This window comes from Sylvia atricapilla, chromosome 1 (assembly GCF_009819655.1).
Source record: "Sylvia atricapilla isolate bSylAtr1 chromosome 1, bSylAtr1.pri, whole genome shotgun sequence".
Taxonomy (NCBI): Eukaryota; Metazoa; Chordata; class Aves; order Passeriformes; family Sylviidae; genus Sylvia; species Sylvia atricapilla.
In genome coordinates, this window is record NC_089140.1 from 105,988,132 (window position 1) to 106,001,731 (window position 13,600).

The following is a 13,600-nucleotide window of genomic DNA, read 5'->3' on the forward strand; positions in this document are numbered from 1 at the left end:
AGGCTCATACAAATAGGGTATTTTAGTTCAAGAGTAATATTTAATAAGTAGTGATCTATTTTTTTATCTGCAAAATGACAAGGATTTCTGGGATTATACTAACTTCACTTTTTTTTTTTTTTTTTCTTTTCCTGTTTTAACTAGAAGGAGGCTGCAGACCAGGGTATTTTGGCCCCCAGTGTCTGCGTAAGTGACGTAGTTTCTTTGACACTTGGAGCCAGTGCTCCAGGATAAATGCCAACCTTTGGCTTCCAAGGGAAATAAGAACTTTAAGATCATAATACTGCAAATATTTTCTTTACAAATGTGCTCTTCAGCGTGCCAGTGCCACGGTGCAGGAGTTCTGGGCAGTGACTGCGATGGACGTACCGGGCAGTGCAGATGTCGAACTGGATTTGGGGGTTTTTCCTGTGATACCTGTGCAACTGGCTTTTTTCAGTACCCCTTCTGCCATGGTAAGCCAAACACTCCCTTTTGGCAAGCATATCCAAAACACCAAGTCCACAGGTTTTATACTGAAGGATGAAGTTATTTTGCCATGGAGATGTATTTGTAACAGGCTCTCCCAAAACTCACACAAGTCAAAGATGAATAATGTGATGAGGGGAGATTTTGATCTAAAAATGCTCATTTCCTTGGTTGCTGTATGCTGTTTGATGCAGCTGCCAGACTGTAGTTTGTGTTTGGATTTAGTAACATTGATTAAACTTAGAATAACTTTGGAAATATTGCTGTTACTTATCCTTGGGGATTTTTTAAAAAAATTGTGTTTAATACGAGTTTGCAACCTCACTTTGATGCTACCTCACCTAATCAATACTAGAAAACTGACTGGTTTTGAACTTTAATAGCTGTCTCTGTACTGTCTTTTTAGGCAGTTTTTTGACCACTACCATGTGGGATTGTAAATCTAAACCATAAATTGTTTCGCTTCTGTCCCAGAAGCAATGGAACTACTTGCAATAGCTGGCAAACCACTTGGGATTGATAAATCAGACTCTCAGTGGGGCCAGGCCAAATGTAGTGCTTTGACACCGAAAATGGAATTTTGAGCCAGCTTCACTGCTCTTTCCTTAATGTTTTCCTTGTTCCTGAATTGTTACAGATGTGAGCAGTCAATAAAAGCTGTTATGAATCCATATAAATTTGATGGGAAAATTGTCATCCTGTTGAGCATCAGGGAGCAGGGAGTTGTTTTTACTGCTTTTTTTTCAAATGTATTTTTATTTCAATAAAGATAAGAGAGCCTGTACAGAGGCTGCCTCTGAAATATCTTTTCTCACTGGCAGTGTGCGAATGTAACTTGGTGGGCACCCAGCCCGAAGTCTGCGATTTCCTTGGGAGGTGTCTTTGTCGCTCAGGGGTCACTGGACTTCAGTGTGACAGCTGCCAGCCTGGCCACCACTCGTTCCCTGCCTGTCAAGGTAAGGCTCCTGGTTGCATGTACAGCATCAAACAGGGCCCTGAAAAGGCACACAGCAGTGCTTTCCAGGACAGCAGCCAAAGCAATGTTCACAGCAGCAGGGCAACTCCCTTTTGTGCTCTACAGGGAAATCCTCATATATTTTAATTCTCCAATTTCAGGACTTTTTTTTTCCCTCATGGTCAGACTGTTTAGTGTACCCTCAGTCAACACAGCTGTCTTACTAATAACCATAGCATTTGAGAGCTGTTCTCACATGGAGGCCCACAGCAACAGGGGACACTTGACTACTGAGGAAGCAGCATAGCAGAACTATGAAGCACTGGTCTGCTTTTGCAGAGAATCTTTGATACCTTGTTTGGTACCGAAGTTTGGTACCTTGTCAAAGGTGCGTCCTGTAAATCTGAAAATCCAAAGCTCTCATTTTGCTTTCATGGTGGTTTCTCACTCATTTTAAGATCATCTGACAGAAAGTAACCGAACCTGTGTCCACGTAGGCATGAAACATGAAAGACCCCTATGGAATTGCCCACCAAGGACTAGCCTGCTTTTTTACAAGACAAGGAAATTAATGGAGTATAACTTTTGAGTATCATAGTGGTCTTGTGTGCGTACAAGGACTCCTATCAAGTCCCACTTGGCCCTAGATTTTGTCTGCCTTTAAAGTGAATGAGACAGGGAGGTCCTTAATCCTTAGTGATTTTTCCATTGAGAAAAAAATACAGAATATTGCAGAGTTCTGATATGTGCTTTCCTGTACTGATTAACAAGATTTATGTATAACATTGTGATTTGCTTTCTTCTCTCTTGTCATATTTGGCTGTTGGCTACGTCAGTCTTCTTCCTTTGGGCTTATACAGTTGTTTGTCTCCTGTAAAGAGACAGCAGAATTCTTTATGCCCTCATGCCCTGGTTTCAGCTGGGATAAAGTTAATTTTATTCCTGGTGCTGTGTGCAGTGCTGTGTTTTACCTTTTTTCCCAATTCTTCCCCCCATCCCATGGGTGGGGTGTGATTGGCTGTACCTATTTGTCAGCTGAGGTTAAACTGTGGCACCTTGCAAAGATAGACTGGGTTGTGTTACCAAACACAAAGGGTGGAATAAAAAAACACCACATGATTGTGGGTTTTATGGTCTGGAGTAGATGAACATTTTTAATGAAAAACATAAAATCGGGATTCTGCATTGGTACACGCTGTTCAATGATTTTAAAATAACAGTTTGTTGTTGTTTTTTCTTTTTCCTAGAGCAAAATCAAGTAGCAATCTTAAAGCAAATCAAACCTGTATTGAATGTGTTTGATCTTTGAACACCAAAAGCTGAAAAGAGACATAAAAGCTTAAAAGAGCATGCAAAAACAAATTGTAAAAGACAGATAAAAATAGGTGAAAACGCAGTCAGTGGGATTACTCAGAACTGCTGCAGTTCACAGTTTGTTCAGTTAAAGTGAGCTGCCATGGGTTTAAACATAAATTAACACAGCATGCTGCAAGCTGTGGGGGAAAGTGAGCAGCCCAGCCTGCTACTCCTGTAAGGAATTGTCATCTTCGAAAGGGAGACAGATCTATATTTTTTGGGCTGCTGTGACTAGAACTAATCTCTCTGGTCTTGATTTGTTGAACTCAATAGAAGCTTTATTCAAATAAAGTGATACCAAAACAAAGCCTTTAAACAAAACACGTAATACTAAAATTAAGAGAGAATGCAATATAATAGTCAAATGATGGGGACTCTAGTGTAGGTGTTGTTCTTGGAAGCTTCAGTGTTTATATTTCTCTTACTCTAACTTCCTAGCAAGCTCTGTGTCTTTCCAAGCATCTTTAAAGTAAACATGGCAAAGTCAGATGTCTTTGACTGCAGCAGAAAGAGGAACCAAAAGGGGGAACCAGAAATATGAACATGTAACAAGGAAGACAGTATTAGCTTTATATTTCTGCCAGTCCTGACATCCAAGTGGTTAACTACAGCACTTCATCTCTTGTACCTGGGAGAGCTGGGTGCCTACATGGGGTCTCATTCCTGTACCTGTGAAGTGTGACCATGTGGAACATCCCAGCATCATCTCAAGAAAATAGCAGGTCTTGTCTTCAGCTGTTAGCCCAAAATAGTGGTAACTTCATGAGAAGTTTGATGTTATAGTTGACAACATGCTTTGAGTATATTTTTTAAAGATTTTCTTAAGTATTTCTCTCATGAGACGTTCTTCCCAAATGTCGGATGGATTTATGTCCCTTACATGTGTTTTGCAAGGCATCATACTGAGTCCCTTAGCTGTGAGTTATGGAAGTGCAAGAACCAAGATTATCAGTGGTTGAGGAGGCAATTGCAGAATAATTGTCTGGTTTGGGATATTTAGTTTTGGTGGTAGAACTATGGTTTGTTTGGTTATCTGAACATAAATGATTGATTTACGTTCAAAGGTAAGCTTTTTTGAAAATTCTATCTGGTTTGTTTTGTTTTTGTTTTTTTTTTTTTTACCTGTGCAGAATGCAGTTGTGATGGTGTTGGCTCCCTGGGCAATACCTGTGGTCCTGGAGGACAGTGTCTGTGCCATAGTAACTATGCTGGGCTGAGATGTGACCGGTGTGCTCCAGGATATTACAGCTATCCCAACTGCTGGCGTGAGTAAAAGCCTTCCCTACTTTTACCAGGGTTTTCCTTCCTATTTCTGCAACATGGAAGAAAATAAATCTTCTCAAATATATTTTCATTTAAAAGATCTCAGTTTTGATAGAACAGGAACTTTAAGAAAATATCTGTTTGTTCCATAGGTTAGTGTTTTATTTTTCCACGTGACTGCCTTGTATGCAAACCCAAATACTAAAAATCAGGCTAAACAAACATTTAAAAAATCATTATTAAAAAGGCTTCTTGTGTCTTGGAGTTTAAAGTATTTTAGTCTCTACAAGGTAACCATATTAAAAAGCCCTTTCAAGCTCACACCTGCTACATTGTGCTTCTCACTACTACATTCCACAGCTCTGTTTTCAAAAGATCTTTCTATGTGTCTGTTTTATAAAGGTGTCAACAGCGAGTGTGACCCTGCAGGTAGCGTTGGTTCTCACTCTGTAAGTACTCTGCCACTGCAGCTAAAGTGCATGTTAATCATTCATGTGCCTTTGCTGAACACATCCAGCTCATTGCTCAAGCCCTGAAGCCTGCTCTTAGATTCTAAAGTAATTGCACAAACTAGTTTGAAGAACAGGAGTGGAAATAAACTTTGTGTTTTGTTCTTTGATCATACCAGTGCAAAACCTTGTCAAGGGTTGGGGGAGTTTTATCTTTTATATATAGAATATGCATACTGTTCATGTCTTTTTGGTATACTCTTTAGATTAACATATACATGAAGATACAAGTGTATGCATGTCTCCAAGACCCTCTAGGTCTAGGTTGCAACAGGCCTTTCAGCATCAAGTTATTCTTGAAAAATCATTACATCTTTGTTGCCATTCCACTATTACTGTTATTAATACGATGGTGGGTATTAGTAGTTGCATATTACCAGAAATTACAGGCATTGCTAAATGTGTAGCAAAGGCCACCTAAAGGATGAGTCTGGTGGATGGGAGGGGCTATGTAGGCTATGTATAGAGCTATGTGTGTCTTCCACTAATAAAGAAAAGAAGAAGCACGAAAATAAGTTAGTATTTTTTTAAGGAAATATGGGGTTTATTCTTTGTGCAAAACAGTTAATACTTCACAGCAGTTCTCATAAGGCTATAAAAGAATTGGAAAGAACATTCTTTGGGGACCCTTAGAATAAATTAGATACATTAAAAATATGCAGGGTGGAACAATCCTGTGCTGATAGTATGAGACAGAAAAATCTAAGATGTCTGAATCAGTCTGAGACCCATGTATCTGTAAAAGTCAGTAAACTGCATGAGCTCTTAACAATATTAGGCTTTTCTTAGTAGAAAAGAGCAGTAGATGAAGCAGGTGAACCCATACTAGCTCCTTTCTGTTGTTAGGGGTATTGTCAATGTCTCCAGCATGTTGAAGGTCCTACCTGCAGTAAATGCAAACCTTTGTACTGGAACCTGGCCAAAGAAAACCCCGAGGGATGTACAGGTATGGCTTCATGGCATATTTCTCTGGCTTATGAAATGTAGTCATCTTTATTCTCTGAAACTGTCTGTGGTGTTCTTTGTGACTATCACAACTCTTGTTAACAGCATGTCTCTCATCCTGCTTAATTGTAATACCAAATTACCCATGATACCAGCAGTTACTTTCAGAAATCAGGCTTTAATTTCATGGGTGTTTGCCTACTGCTGAACCAGGGGGTGCTCTGAATGATGTTACAATGATGTTCACTTCACGTGGCCCTAGGGCAGATCTACCGGGGTGAGGCAGGATTTTTACCTGTAACCCTGAAATCAGAATTTGACTCACTGTTTTGAGAAAAAAAAAGTGCTTTTTTTCTTTATATTATTTCCTAACTTGGACTCTAAAGCTTCTTGTGGCCTCAGGGTGTGACAAATCTGTTATGGTTTATATCTGTATAATAACCTGTGATTGTCAATGTTTTCCAACAGGGAGTGTGTGTTTTTCAGGCAGATTATAATAATTAATTGAGATTAAAAAGGGTAAAGATAAAAAATCTTTAAAGGTTCTCTCCAACTGTTTCCTTTGGAACAGATTCCACCACAACAGCCACTTAAGATGAGTAGCTTTAGACCTGATAATGGCATCATTGCATTTTTTACTTTAGATCTCTAAATACTAAACAACTGCTCAAATATTAAGTACTGCAGTTGCCATGTAATTCTCTACTTTCAGTCACAGAGTCAATACTGGGTTTCTCCAAACTTCTGGGTGAGCACAGTTGCTCCCTGCAATATTTTCTCCATATCTTTTCATATGGAGAGTTGATTTGGTCCCAGAGTAACACTGCAGAATAGAAAGTACCAGTCAGGCTGGAAGACACTGTTTTTTATCCATTGTCTGAATGTTTCTGAGAAACAAATCAATTTTAAATTCAAACTCAATACTGGTTTTTTGTCAAATACGAGTTGTCACTTTAAAACACACTAGCAAATCACACGTACTTAGAAGTCCTCATTCCTTCTCCTTCTCTTTTTCTTCTCACCTCATACCAGTATCTTAGCTGCTGTTCTGAAACTTCCAGAATAAAATATACCTTGTACCACATTGACTCAAAATTGCAGATTCAGGGTGGTGGGATTTTTCCCTGTAAAGTATCTTGAAAAGATGAAATGCAGGTGTCTTTGTTTTTCATCTGTGCAGCATGCCAATGTGATGTGAGTGGAACACTAAGTGGAGTTGGAGAATGTCAGCAGGTAAAGTGAAATTAAAAGAAAGATATTAATTAAATTGCTTATTGTAAAGATAAATTATTATAACAATTGCTAAGGTAGAAATCTTAGTACTGTTTATTGCTTTTGAACATAAAAATAGCTAGTTTTATACATCAAAGAAACAAATTTATATATCCAAAGGATGTATAGAGTTAAAAAAAAAAAAATTCTTCTTGAGTTTATGCATTTTCTAGTCTGTTTCTGAAGATGATAAATGACAGAAATAATGTCTAGATAATGATTTTTGGGTTTTCTGGGGTTTTGGTTTGTTTTTTAAGATTAGAAGGTTTTTCCTCTTTAGAATTAGAAGGAATTCAGAGTATTGAGAGATTAAAGTTCTGGAAAGATACTGAAACATTTTTGATGAAATTTATTTTCTTTACAGGAAAATGGGCTTTGCTACTGCAAATCTAATGTTTGTGGGCATTCCTGTGACACTTGTGAAGCTGGTTATTATGCTCTTGAAGAAAAGAATTATTTTGGCTGCCAAGGTAAAATGAGTAAAGGACATGTCTGGTGGAACATTTGCACGTAGCACAAAAGTTTTTAGAATTCCCCTAGGCTGTACTTTTAGAATGGGGATGTTTGAATTTCTCATGTGCACAGCATTTTTCACTGGTGCTGGTACTGTAACCTTGCTTGTGACTCCTCTTTTGCCTTTCAGCAGGAGAACAAGCAAGGCAGATGTTACCACTGTGCTTCCCAGTGCACATGGGAAGACATTTTGTGCATGTCTTAGAAAACACAGTGCTTTTAGGCTGTGACATAAATCTCATTTAGGAACACTCGGCCTGTCAATCCAGCTTGAAATTTTTAGCCTTGACATACTTGTTTCTTAGTACATCTCATTACTAGAGGTGTCCTTCAGTTTGTGCCACAAATCCTGTCTCCTGTAGGAAGTCATTCAGTATTGTTGTACAGTGTCAGTTGAAAATATGTATATTATATGAACACATACATTGGAATTTTGTGAGATAGATTAAATATCGAGGTACCAGACTTTGAAAAATTACCATATTGCAATGTTTGTAAGTTAGATTTTAGAGTCTGTAGTTTGTGGGTTTTTAAAAACAGTTATCCTTTGTGATATTGCTGCAGAAATTCTTACTCGCTAGGAAGACATTGCATAGAAGTTCTGCAAAACTGCAGCCCTGCATTTAGCAATGTGGCAGGGTGTATTGTTAGAGGTTTTTTGACAGAGTGACTTCTGTCACATTCTAGGGAGAAGTTAAAAAGAAAACAGGCACAAACATGGAGTGCTCAAAATAATTGCGGCTTCTGCAGGTGTATTAACTTGTATTTGAAAGAGTCTAAAGGGCTCTGGGAGGAGGAAATGGTGTTTAATTAGGTGACGCCGTGGTGTGTTTTCTGATAACTTTTATCACTCTTTGTCTGATCTGGCCTGTGCTCTGCTCCTGCCAGGCTGCAGGTGTGATGTTGGAGGCTCCCTCAGCCCAGCCTGTTCCCAGCCCTCGGGCAGCTGCCGGTGCAGGGCACACGTCGTGGGCACCACCTGTCGGGAGTGAGTCCGGCTGTTCAGTCCATACAGCCCATAAGTCCCTTGTTATGCTTTCGTTCAGCGTTTGTTCATAAGTAACTTGGTAAACTGCCCTGGTTATTGATGCCAATTTTCCTGGGCAGTTTCACTTCCTATATTTTAGTAAGATTTTCTGACTTGTTCCCTTAAATATCCAATACCAGTTTTGCAATAGTATTGCATATCTATCTATATATCTATCAAGAGTTGTATAGGAAAAAGTATGAAAGCTGTAAAAGCTTCTGGAAAGAAAATTCTCATTGCCTCCCCCTGGAATCTATGAGCTGCTGTCAGAATTCCTCAGTCATCAGTAGATCACCTCCCTTCCACTGCTTTTTGCCTTTAGGTGCACACCATAAACGATTGGTAATTCTTTGCTGATTTGTTTCGGGTTTTTTTCCTCCTTGAAAGGCCTGAGAAAAACTATTTTTTTCCTGATCTGCACCACATGAAGTTTGAGATTGAAGATGGTACTACTGTCCAAGGAGGGGAAATTCGGTTTGGCTACGATCCTCAGGAATTTCCTAGCTTCAGTTGGAGAGGATATGCACAGATGTCCTCTATACAAGTAAGCTGGTATTCCACTCAAGGCTTTGGGGTGAAAATGAAAACAAAAGTGCACAGCACATATGTCTTTATAATACTGCTATGTGTGTGGAAGGTCATGGAAAAAAGACAGAAAAAAAAGGACAGGATCTGACTAATCCAAACCCTTTGGCACTATGTTGCTGTTTGGATTACTGAGTATCGGTATTTTTGTTGGGTCCTTTGCACATTGCTTGTGGAAATACACCTTCTTCAGAAATGTTCTTTGAGGTTTTTTTTTTTATGAGACAGCTGTAAAACGGGAACTTACAGCTTTCAAGTCTATATTACTATGTGCAGAAATTCTTGTCATGAGAAGAACAGTGGGAACAGCAGAAAATAATGCTTGGCTAAATAATTTGAATTGCACAGGTCCCTGACAGTCTGTATCCATAAGATTTTCAGGTAAATTCACAGTGCTGTCACTGAACACTTGAACTTACATTGGGTAAAGAAGAGAGAGATGACAGCTTTTGTTATGAATGATACCTTCACATTACAGCAAACAGGAAAATGTGTGGTTCAATAAAAGAAGCTGTGAGCAGGGGCATATTGGCAACATTTATTCTAGTTTCATGACAGACTATAAATAAACTAAACAATCGCTGAAGGAATAAGTAAATCACAGAAATAGAAAGTCACCATAATTTCTCTGAAAAGGGCCCTTCTGACTTTGGGTTAACTGCTCATCAAATGAAGCAGAATTTTAAAACAGTAGATTTGAGTAATAAATGGGATTTGTTCACTCATCTTGAAAGTAGTGCTTCGGTATAGTCGTGTCCAGCCTCCATTTGTCCAGGGACTAATGAATCACTGTAGCACGGGACAAAAGGACACATAACCACTGCACAATGATTTCCTCTATGTTCTTCATTTTTCAGTCTTTCTTCTTTTGTTGTTTTGGTCTCAGATTTTTTTTTTTATTCTAGATAATTTTTGAATTTTCAGTATTATTCCACATTCATAAATGAGAGCAGCTCTTGAGTGTCTGTGATTTCTTAACTGCTTTCTAATTCAGCTGCTTTTTGCATTTCTTTTCTAGGGGCTTTTTGTTTTGTTCTCAGATGTGAGAAACAGAGAAAACGTTTGCATTTGGGGAAGCAGAGTTGTGGGGAGGTCACTGTGCCACAAGTAACTTGGAAAGGGATAGCGAGTGGACTGTGATGGGTGAACTGGTGGGCACTTGACTGTGAGGGGAGCCTTAGGATGTAGGATGGAAAGAAAGAAACCAAGCACATGAGGTTGCACCAATCCTGTTTTTTTCTAATCCACCAATGACCCTTAACATGTAGTTATTCTGAAAACTGAATAATGGGCTGTGTGAATGCGCAGAGAATTTTGTGGGTCTAGAGGTGTCAGTTCAGCCCCAGGACAAGGACACCATTCCTGATATTGCAGCTCTAAGCAACTGTAGGATCTGGTGGAGGATCAGAAGTTTCAGTGACAGTCTGAGGTGTCTGCATGCTGTGGGATCTCAGACTAGGATCAATGACTGTGGCCTTGGAAAGGCAGGAATATTAACAGCCCTTGATACCATATGCCTCCTTTATGGTCTGAGTGGGGAGAATAACAGGCAAATACTGTTGTTGTGTCATGCTAATGTGTTAGTTCAGCCTTCTGGATCAGCTCGTATTCAACAAGAGTTTTTTTTCCACAGGAGATTTTGTTCTATGCTCTTTTGTAAGCTGCCCAATCCTTTTGTCTTCAACAAATGTTTTTTGTTTTTTGGTTTTTTTTTCTTTCTCTGGGTGCTAGTAACAAGTAATGTACTTTCCATTCCTCCTTTTTCCCTTTCTTTTTATTTTTCCCAGCCAGAGGTGTTTGTGCCTATCACTGTGGCTTCCCCTAAGCTCTTCCACCTAGTCCTCCACTATGTCAGCCTGGGCTCAAAAAGCTCTAAAGGGAAGATCTCAGTTGCTGAGGGAAAACATATTGGCACTAATTATACTTGTAAGTGAATTAATTTTCTCACTAGGCTTCCCTGTCTTCCTCTGTCCTACAGCAGCATTGCCATTCCAGTATATACTTGTCTGCATGTGCCTTTTTCTTGTAGGACTTTAGTCTGGTGCTTGCATGGCTTCTAACTCTTCCTCAGTTCAGCACTTTACGGCTGTTTTTGTTTATTAACTTCCATTTTTCAGAATGAAGTGAGGATAACTTTGAATGTGGAAAAATCAAACCTCTACTTATTTCGCATTATCTTGAGGTATATTAACCCTGGAGGCGAAACATTATCTGGTCGCATATCTGCTTGTCAATCTCAGCCTGGAGCAGGTAGGTGTAACTCAGCAGTGCAACAGCTCAGATGAATGTTAGGTCAGAGAAGGCTTTCCAAGGTGCACCCAAGTCAAGTCTTTAATGTTGCTTAAAAGGGGCATCACTTTTAACAGCTTTTGTGCTTTTTCCTTATACATTTTTGCTGTGTAATTGATATGGCTGTGTTTGCATGAAACCTCTGCTTGCAGTAGTAATCAACATTTGTTTTTTCAAATGTTTGCCACACTTAGTACTCTCAGTCCTGTACTTGGAAGCTCTAAACTGTGGGTTTTATGAAGCTTTTAAAGAAGGTAACAACACTTCATTTGGTTTACTTGCCTAAAATATTTAAGTTTCAAATGTGACTTTTGCCTTCATTCAATGAGTAAGATTTGCTTAAAATGATGAACCGAGTTTACCAAGGTAGCTCTGATTACAGACCTCTAAAACGTGATGCCTTTCAGGCCCTGATAAAAGATAAGTACCCCATATCCTTTGAATGGTAGGGGCATACCAAGGCTATGTGCAGAATTATGTCTTACTATTCCTGCCTTACTGAGAGCAGTAAAGTTATAGATCCTTTTAGAAATTCAAGTAAGACAAAACTGAAGACTTCACAGACACCTTTGAGCAGAGTGGCAGAAGTCTGTGGTCATGACTGGGTTCTAATGACTGGGAGACAGGGAACCAGATTTTGTCTGTGTCCAGGGTCTTCAAAGAGAAAACCTTTAACATTCATCACAGTTGATCCTCATGACTTCCATTTGACAAAGCATACCACAGCTATATTTCTATAGTACATAGAGTGATAGAATGGTCTGGGTTGGAGGGGGCCCTAAAGATCATCCAGTTCCAATCACCTACCATGGGCAGGAACACCTTCCACTAGACCAGGTTGCTCAGAGCCTCATCCAACTTGGCCTTGGACATTGCCAGGATGGGGCATCCACAGATGGCCCATCATCTCTGCCTAGAAGTTACCTGTCTGTAAGAAAAAATTTTAGATGCTATTGAGAACCTCCAATACCTGAAATATTTGACTTAAAGTCACATGAGAATATGAAATATGTCAGCTGAACATATTGAGAGTCAGTGCAGAGAGAGGTTGAATGGAATATTATGGAAGGGGAAACTGAGAAAGACCATTTCAAAATATTGCAAAACTGGTCATTACAGGGGCAGAGCTCTGCTTTTCTGTACCAATTTTCTCAAGAGTATAAGAAGGAAAACAACAACCACTGCATAGCTCTGTGTCTGGTCAATGTGGTGCATTGCTAATGCGTATTGACTGAAAAGCGTTAATCAACTCCTGTCAAACAAAAGTGAATGGATTATTATTGCCAAATATAATGTCAAATTATGAGTCCAGCTCACCAAGCAAATAGAGACATTTACACAGTCACTTACATTTTTCAGTTGTTGTTTTGTTTTGTTTTGTTTTTCTGGCAGGGGCTGCTCAGAGCAAAGAGTTTGTCTTCCCACCCAGCAAGGAGCCAGCTTTTATCACAATCCCAGGAAAAAGCTCCACAGAGCCTTTCTCACTGGCTCCAGGCACGTGGACTGTCAGTATAATGGCAGAGGAAGTCCTCTTGGTAAGAAAACAATTGAGGAAAACAACTGCTTGAAGGTTGTCATAAAGTTATTGCTCTGGAGTTGTTTGCTACAAAGAACCCAGCAAGCAAGTGACATGCAGCCCTAGTGAAAGGAATAGAATATGATTATGAAAATTTACACTTCTGCTCTTTATTTGTTCTCTTTCTCCTGCTCTATTTTTTCTTCTCCTTACAGACTTTAAGTCTATCTGAAATCTGTACCTTCAAATGATAAGGTATTATTAACATACAGCACAAAGCATAAATGCTCACAAAAATTAGTGATTTTTACATATCAGATGTTGTGTCTAGAGCTTTGCTCTAGATGCCAAGGCCTTAGTTTCTTGACAAAAAAGTTTTTGTAAAGAGTATTGTAAATGGGCTGCATTATGAGCAGGTCAGTTTCTGACTGGTTTTATCCTCCTATCTTTCCTTTCATTCACTGAAAAACTGAAAAATTTTCTAGCAGGAGTTCTATAATATTGCTAGAGAAAGAGATTGTTTGAGGTGATCATTGATGAAAAACCTTAAATAATAACTATGCTCACAAAGCATACTGAAATACTTACGTATTTTATACAGGGATGAAAAGCAGTGTCTCTAGTCATTAGGCCTGGGGCTGTGTTAAATTTATGGAATACCAAATGAAGTGTTAGTAAAGAGCTTGCAAAGATATTTCTTGCTGAAAGTGACAGTATTATTGTTCTGGTTTTTTTCACTAATATCTTTGAAAAGGTATCTGTTAATTATCTTAGCCCATCATATTTTCACATTAATGGTTGTTACACTTTAGCTCTAATATTTTAAGTAAGCAAGGCAGAACAAAAATCTACCAGCTTTTGAAACACATCTTAATAGGTTATATGGAGTATTTTAATCAAGT

At 39.0% G+C, this 13,600-nt stretch overlaps 1 protein-coding gene across 1 annotated transcript in view; it reads left to right on the forward strand.

The window, feature by feature from the left end:
• Nucleotides 1–13,600, forward strand: part of LAMA3 (laminin subunit alpha 3) — a 121,975-nt gene that overhangs the window by 48,396 nt on the left and 59,979 nt on the right. The window contains 11 exon segments of the mRNA XM_066314476.1: nucleotides 145–186; nucleotides 318–455; nucleotides 1,290–1,424; nucleotides 4,445–4,491; nucleotides 5,398–5,497; nucleotides 6,677–6,729; nucleotides 7,133–7,238; nucleotides 8,170–8,269; nucleotides 8,696–8,852; nucleotides 10,681–10,819; nucleotides 12,575–12,717. Coding sequence (XP_066170573.1) covers nucleotides 145–186; nucleotides 318–455; nucleotides 1,290–1,424; nucleotides 4,445–4,491; nucleotides 5,398–5,497; nucleotides 6,677–6,729; nucleotides 7,133–7,238; nucleotides 8,170–8,269; nucleotides 8,696–8,852; nucleotides 10,681–10,819; nucleotides 12,575–12,717 — 1,160 coding nt within the window.